General features: G+C 55.3%; 1 protein-coding gene across 4 annotated transcripts in view; it reads left to right on the top strand.

Annotated features, from left to right (window-relative positions):
- Nucleotides 1-1,950: 1,950 nt before the first annotated feature.
- LOC102260239 (uroplakin-2) overlaps nt 1,951-7,858 on the top strand; it is a 14,014-nt gene continuing 8,106 nt past the window's right edge. For 2 of the 4 annotated variants that reach the window (XM_005856775.2, XM_005856774.2), the window contains exons 1-4: nt 1,951-2,066; nt 2,489-2,623; nt 2,797-2,935; nt 3,291-3,361. In XM_005856775.2, the coding sequence (XP_005856837.1) occupies nt 1,991-2,066; nt 2,489-2,623; nt 2,797-2,935; nt 3,291-3,361 (421 nt within the window). In that variant the 5' untranslated portion in view covers nt 1,951-1,990. Of the gene's footprint in view, nt 2,067-2,488; nt 2,624-2,796; nt 2,936-3,290; nt 3,362-3,940; nt 4,419-7,858 lie in introns of those variants that run through there. The other 2 variants (XM_005856773.1, XM_005856776.2) reach the window with 2 other exon arrangements.

Below are 7,858 nucleotides of genomic sequence, written 5' to 3'. Positions count from 1 at the left end.
CTCAGAGTGGGAGCCGCTCAGACCGGCATCACCAGTGTCACCTGGACGCTCGTTAGAAATGCAGGACTGCAGGCCTCACCTCAGACCCACTGAACCAGAACCTGCATTTTAACAAAAGGCCTGCCCGGCCAGTGTGGCTCAGTGGTTGAGCATCGACCTATGAGCCAGAAGGTCAGGGTTCGATTCCCAGTCAGGGCACATGCCCGGGTTGTGGGCTCCATCCCCAGTGTGGGGTGTGTAGGAGGCAGCCGACCAATGATTCTCTCTCATCATTGATGTTTCTCTCTCCCTCCCTCTCCCTTCCTCTCTGAAATCAATAAAAATATATTTTTTTTTTAAATGCCTGGAGCAGATGCACATTAAATTTGGAGGTGCACTGGTCTGAGGTCCCCCGACCCACTCTTCACTGTCACCCTTGCTTGCACCCCAGGCTGTGCCCCTCCCCTCCCCACCACAGGAGTAAGGGCACAGCCCACCGTCCCTCGCTTTCCTGCCAGGACCCTGACCCGCACTGGGACTGGGAGAGACAGAAGGGTTCATGCAGCAGAAGGACATACAGAAAGCCCGGCTCCGTGGGTTGGTGTTGTCCCACAGACCAAAAGGTTGCCGGTTTGATTCCCAGTCAGGACACATCCCCCGGTTGCAGGTTCCATCCCTGGTCAGGGCGAGTAGGGGAGGCAACTGCTCAATGTTTCTCTCTGGCATCGATGTTTCTCCTTCTCTCCTTCTCAACATACCCTCAGGCGAGGATAGACAGACACATCAGCTTCTGTGGGTGTCCCCGTCCCCCCTGACAGTGTCCACAGTTTCCACGTCTACAAAGGGGAGCTAGTGCCCCCCACTGTCCAGGACGCGGGAGGACAAATGTTGGAGCCCGCAGCCCTGCGTCCCCGATCTGTCCCCCTCAGCATCGACCTATGAGCCAGAAGGTCACGGTTCGATTCCCAGCCAGGGCGCATATCCAAGTGGCGGGCTCCATCCTCAGGGGTCCGGGTGCAGCCAGAGGGGCGACTCATCTTCATTTTCTCTTACCAGGTCTCTTTGTCTTGTTTCTTCTCAAACAGTTCAACAAAGGCTGCCGAGCATGGCTGCCCATGTCCACGCTGCCCGCGGGACTGGTCCATGCCCGCCTCCCTGGTCTCTCCGAAGCCTTCCCTGGCGCCCCCTGCTCCCCTCCCCTTACACTCCCAGCACCACCTCCCTATACGCTCCCACAGCAGGACCTGGGCCGCAGGGAACACGCAGAATTAGAGCCCCCTTTTGTAGAATATGTTTTTATTGATTTCAGAGAGGAAGGGAGAGGGAGAGAGAGATAGAAACATCAATGATGAGAGAATCATGGATGGGCTGCCTCCTGCATGCCTCCCACTGGGGATCCAGCCTGCAACCCGGGCCTGTGTCCTGACCGGGAATCGAACTGTGACCTCCTGGTTCATAGGTTGACGCTCAACCACTGACCCAGGCTGGCCGGGCCAGAATTAGAGCCCTTGGCGCTGCGGCCCACGACCAGCCTCCATTCTTGCCCAGCCAAGGCCTGCCAGGAGCCCTGGGAGCTGCCCCCCTCTTCCTGAGCCCAGGGCACCCTCAGAGCTCGCTGCCCTCGGAGACCTCCCACGACGAGGGGAGCCGTCCTCCGCAGGCTGGGCTCCAGACGCACAGGCAGCACAACCACGGGTGCCCTTCCAGGTGTGGGGCCCAGAAGAAGGGGGGATTTCCACCCCTCCCCCCACCTTAGTTACCACCACCACCCCCTCTGCAGCTGACTAAGCCACCAAGATGCTTACTCTGGGCCTGAGGGCCACTCCCCATCCTGAAAAACCTGCCTGCCCCCCCCACCGCCCCCCAGGCTGGAAAGCCCAAGGGGCAGGTTGGACAAGATTCCTGTCCAGCCCCTCCCGCCCCAGGACAAAACCGGCAGCCCCAGGGGCAAGGCATCACTTGCCTCCGGAAGCCCCAGCCGCCAGCATCCATTCCAGCTCCCGGCCCAGCTATGGCATCCCTGCTACCCAGCCGGACCTTGCCCTTGACCCTGGTCCTGATGGTTGTCCTGGACCCGGGGGCTGCAGGTCTCTGCCATTTGGGGGGAGGGGGGCTGGGCCTGGACGGGGGCGGTGCCCCCCTGTGCCTTCCAGACTCAGAAAGGGGGGCTCATCTGGTCAGTCGGGGGTGGGGACTGGCGATGGCAGTGACTGGTCATCGGTCATTGAAGCCATCGGCCACTGAGCCCAGTGCACACTCCTGTCCTTGTCCTGGCCCAGGAGGCAGAGCGGCCTTGGGAAGGGTCCGAGGCTGGGTAGGGGTGAGGCTGGGCCCACTGGATCTGCAGGTTTGTAGGGTACCCAGCTTCTGCAGCCCACGCCTGCCACCTGGCGGTCGGCCCAGCAAAGGTCCGTGTTCTGCCAATGGCCCGCAGGGTGGGAGAGACAACTAAGGGGCGGGGGCAGGTCTGACAGTGGCGAGGCCACCTAACTTCCTCTTGGCCCCTCAGCAGTCTTCAACATCTCAAGCCTCTCCGGCCTGCTGTCCCCGGCGCTAGCGGAGAGCCTGCTGGTTGCCCTGCCCCCCTGCCACCTCACAGGGGGGAACGCCACCCTGATGGTCCGGAGAGCCAATGACAGCACAGGTCTGCTCCCCTGTCCCTGGCGTCCCGGGCCCTTTCCAGAGCGCCCCCAGCATGCCCGCTCCCACGCGCGCCTTCCCTCGACCGACCCCGCTGCTGGGCCCACACTGTCAACTGCCCCTTCTCCTCGGGGCCTCCAGAAGCCTGATGGCCTTTCACCCCGATTTCCCCCGCAGTGGTGACAGCTGGCTTTGTGGTGCCCCCCTGCCGTGGGCGAAGGGAGCTGGTGAGTGTGGTGGACAGCGGGGCTGGCTTCACGGTCACCCGGCTCAGGGCATACCAGGTGACAAACCTGGCGCCAGGAACCAAATACTAGTAGGTGCCAGGTCCAGGTCTGGGCCCTTGGGGGAGCGAGGGGGTGCCGGGTCCTGGCAGGTGGCGGTCGTGGTGGGATGTGGTCACCTTGGGGAGAGAGGGCATAGCTAAAGGCTCATGAACGGGCCTCTCCAGCCAATCAGTGATTCTCTCTTATGGATGTTTCTCTCTCCCTCTCCCTTCCTCTCTGAAATCAATAAAAATATATTTAAAGAATAAAAAAGAACAGGCCTCTCCCAGAGGAGGCACCGTGGAGGCAAATGGGGAGACCTGGCTGATGTCCCTCTTCTCCCAAGTCCCAGACGCTCCCTGAGGATCCTCTCTCCTTTCTCTCCTAACCCTCCACCCCCAAAAGCGTCTCCTACCGGGTGCAGAAGGGGACAGCCACTGAGTCCAGCCGAGAGGTCCCCATGTCCACCCTTCCGCGTGAGTAACCCACTCCCTCTCAGCTCCAGCTGCAGACCCCCCTGGCCCTTCCCAGCACCGCCAGCCCCCCTGGGGCTCCCATAGCGCCTTTGCCCCCCTCTATCCTAGCACCGAGCCCTGGGCATTTTATTTTATTTATTTATTTTTAATTGATTGATGAGAGAGAGAGAGAGAGAGAGGCATTGATCTGTTGTTCCACTGATTTATGCACTCATTGGTTGCTTCTTGTATGTGCCCTGACTGGGGACCAAACCCGCACCCTTGGCGTATTGGGGCAGCGCTCTAACCAATTGAGCCACCCAGCCAGGGCCAGCCCTGGACATTTTCACTGTGTGGACTCATCTTCCTGCTGAACTGAAGGTTCTCTGTGGGGGGACCGGGTGCGATTGATTTCTGTAGCCTCCGTGAGTGACTTGAGTGACGCAGGAGTTGCTCCCTAGACGGTTACTGGGTGGATGTCTGGATCCCTTGGATGGCCGTTGGATGCTGGATGAATAGGCAGATGAAAGGGCGCCTGGCGGAATGGCTGGAGGAGGCAGCAAGCTGAGCGCCCTCAGACCTCCCGGCTTCCCCCCACAGGACGCAAGGGGGCCTCCATTGGGCTGGGGATGGCCCGCACGGGGGGCATGGTGGTCATCACGGTGCTGCTGTCCGTCGCCATGTTCCTGCTGGTCGTGGGCTTCATCGTGGCCCTGGCACTGGGCGCCCGGAAGTGAGGAGGCCGAGTGGGCACAGGGGGCTCGGCCAGTAGGTCAGCACTGGCCAGCTCTCCGGTCCGGAGCTGGGCCTTTGCTCCTGACAAGCCAGCCTGTTCCCCGTCCTCATCACTGGTCTGGCTCCGTGGTGCCTTAGCTCCCCTCGCCCTCCTCCCTTTGCTCCACCCCTTGTCTCCAGGCCTCCCTTTCCCAGCTCTCCCTGTCCTCTTCCTCACCCTGCTCCTGTCAGAAAGGAGTTTCCTCCCCTTTCACTTCCTTAATTGCCTCCAACAACAATTCCGCCCCCCACCCAGTGCACTGAGCTCCGACAATAAAGTGGCTCAGTTGGTTGGGCATCCTGTGCCCCAAAGTCCCGGTCAGGGCACAAGCCCAAGTTATGGGCTTGATCCCCAACAGGAGGTGTACATGAGGCAGCTGATCCATATTTTGCTCTCACCTCTCTCTCTCTCTCAGTCTTTCTCTCTCTCTCTCTCTCTCTCTCTCTCTCTCTCTCTTCCTTTCCCTTTCTCTCTGAAAATCAATAAAAAATATTTTTTAAAAAAATAAAGCCCGGCCGGTGTCACTCAGTGGTTGAGCATCGACCTATGAACCAGGAGGTCCTGGTTTGATTCCAGGTCAGGTGCACATGCCTGGGTTGTGGGCTCGATCCCCAGGAGGGGACCTGCAGGAGGCAGCCGATCAATGATTCTCTCTCATCATTGATGTTTCTATCTCTCTCTCCCTCTCCCTTCCTCTCTGAAATTAATAAAAAATATGTTTAGCCGTAACCGGTTTGGCTCAGTGGATAGAGCTCGGCCTGCGGACTGAAGGGTCCCAGGTTCGATTCCGGTCAAGGGCATGTACCTTGGTTGCGGGCACATCTTCAGTAGGGGGTGTGCAGGAGGCAGCTGATGGATGTTTCTCTCTCATTGATGTTTCTAGCTCTCTATCCCTCTCCCTTCCTCTCTGTAAAAAATCAATTAAAAAAATATTTAAAAAAAAATAAAAAATAAATAAATAAAAAATATGTTTAAAAAATAAATTAATTAAGTTGGCTGCTGCCTCTGCTGCACGTGTTTCCGTCTGTGGCCCCCACTTTGGCTGAGGCGACAGATTCTGGTCTAGGCTGCCCGGCGCTTCCAGGCCCCTCCCTGCCCCGTAGCTCAGCTCCTGAGGAGACAGGAAGGGGCCAGAGGAGGGAACTCAGGAGTCAGAGACCTCAGACCCACACCTAGCTGTGGGTCTGTGCACCCTCCGCAGCGAGCCCCCAGCCCTGGCTGGTGCGCCATGAGGGGACCGAGAGGCCACAGGGCCTGTGGGTGGGTGGCACGGGTGCCAGCTGGCAGGGACAGGGGAAGCGATTGGAGGCTCTTACTAGGGAGAGACAGAGGGCCATCAGGAGGAGACCAGTCCTGGAAGTGGGGGAATGGAGAAGAGGCTGGAGTGGCTCTAGAACAGTGATGGCGAACCTATGACACGTGTGTTAGAGGTGACACGCGAACTCATTTTTTTGGTTGATTTTTCTTTGTTAAATGGCATTTAAATATATAAAATAAATATCAAAAATATCTTTGTTTAACTATGGTTGCAAATATCAAAAAATTTCTATATGTGACACAGCACCAGAGTTAAGTTAGGGTTTTTCAAAATGCTGACACGCCGAGCTCAAAAGGTTCGCCATCACTGCTCTAGAAGGAGGGAGCAGACGTTTAACCTGGGGGACAGAGACAAGAGCAGGACAGTGTGGTAACTGAGGGAAAAGAGCAGTTACCTCATTCACTTAAAAAAATCTTTTTAATCCTCTCCGGAGGATATTTTCCCATTGATGTTAGAGAGAGTGGAAGAGAGAGGGAGAGACAGAGAGAAACATCGATGTGAGAGAAACACATCCATTGGTTGCCCCCTGTACGCTTGTCGACCAGCGCCAGGGCCGGGGAGGAGCCTGCAACAGAGGTACCTGCCCTTGATCAGAATCGAACCTGACCCTTTGGTCTGCAGGCCAACGCTCTATCCAGTGAGCCACACCTGAAAAGGAAAATGGGGTGGGGGTGGGGGGTGCACCCTAGTTCAGTATCTGGTTAAAACTGTAGTCTTACTCCCCCACTCTGACTGACATGGGTGGAGCTGCAGAGCCTAACCCCAGGGCCCGCCACAGCTGAAATGGGTGGAGCTGCGGGGACCCTCAGGGGCCGCCACAGGAGGAGACATATAGATCAGAGCCTCCCCACGAGTTCAGTTCAGGCTGTGGATCCAGAATTCCCCTGGACCAGCTGATCTGCAAAGTAAAGGTTAAACTTTCCTCCCTCAGAGCTGGCTATCATTCTCCTGGGCATTCTGCCACCACCCCCTGACCAGGAACGAGCTGTGGCTTCCTGGTTCATAGGTGAATGCTCAACCACTGAGCTACACCGGCCAGGCCAGAAAACAAATTTCTCAATTGATTTTTATAGAAATAGAGGGAGGGAAGGAGGGAGGGGAGGAGGGAGGGAGGGAAGACATAGATTTGTTCATTTATTTATGCATTCAATGGTTGCATTACTGTATGTGCCCTGCAACCTTGGTGCATTGGGAGGACAGTTCAACCAACTGAGCTACTTGGCCAGGTCAAAACCAAATTTATATACAGAATATTATTGGGCCCTGGCTGGTTTGCTCAATGGATAGAGTGTTGGCCTTCGGACCAAAGGGGCCTGGGTTCGATTCCACTCAAGGGCACGTACCTTGGTTGCAAACTCCTCCCTGGCCCGGGCCCTGGTCGGGCTCAGACAGGAGGTAACCAATCGATGTGTTTCTCTTACATTGACGTTTTTTCTCTGTCTTTCCCTCTCTTCCACTCTCTCTAAAAATGAATGGAAAAACACCCTCGGGTGAGGATTAACAACAACAAGAAAAGGATATTATTGCAACAATGTTCTCATTTCTGATTTCCTGGTTATGTAAGCCAATATCCTTGTTTTTAGGAAATACACACTGAAGTCTTTAATGGTAAAGAGGCATGATGTCTACAAATACTCTTTTTTTAAAAATATATTTTATTGATCTTTTACAGAGAGGAAGGGAGAGAGATAGAGAGCCAGAAACATCGATGAGAGAGAAACATCGATCAGCTGCCTCCTGCACACCCCCCACTGGGGATGTGCCCGCAACCAAGGTACATGCCCTTGACCGGAATTGAACCTGGGACCCTTGAGTCCGAAGGCTGATGCTCTATCCACTGAGCCAAACCGGTTAGGGCTACAAATACTCTTAAACAGCTCAGAAAAAAATACTATGTATGTATATAGAAAAAGAAAATTAAATGTGATTAAATGTCAGTAGTGTAATTGCTAAATTACAATATTTAGGTATACAGGAGTTTTTATAGTATTCTTACGATTTTTCTATAAATTTTAAGTTATTAAAAACAAAATTTAAGCCCGGCCAGCGTGGCTCAGTGGTTGAGTGTGGACCTATGAACCAGGAGGTCAGGGTTCAATTCCGGTCAGGGCACATGCCTGGGTTGTGGGCTGGATCCCCAGTGTGGGGCCTGCAGGAGGCAGCCGATCCCTGATTCCCTCTCATCATTGATGTTTCTCTCTCTCTCTCTCTCTCCCACTCCCTTCCTCTCTGAAATCCATAAATTTAAAAAAGGACCATTTAATCCCATCTCCACAATGTTCTACAGACTCGATCTCGGATAAGCCTTAAAACCAACCGGAACTTGTAGGAAGTTAATACTGTCTCGGAGTCATTCTTAGACGAACTCAGCAGAGGGAGGTTTGTGCAAACGCAGCGGGAAGGGGCGAGCGCAGCGGCCGGAGCG

Source organism: Myotis brandtii, unplaced genomic scaffold, assembly GCF_000412655.1.
Source record: "Myotis brandtii unplaced genomic scaffold, ASM41265v1 scaffold105, whole genome shotgun sequence".
NCBI classification, from domain to species: Eukaryota; Metazoa; Chordata; class Mammalia; order Chiroptera; family Vespertilionidae; genus Myotis; species Myotis brandtii.
The sequence above is the reverse complement of the archived record's forward strand: the minus strand, read 5'-3'. Positions and strand labels throughout refer to the sequence as shown.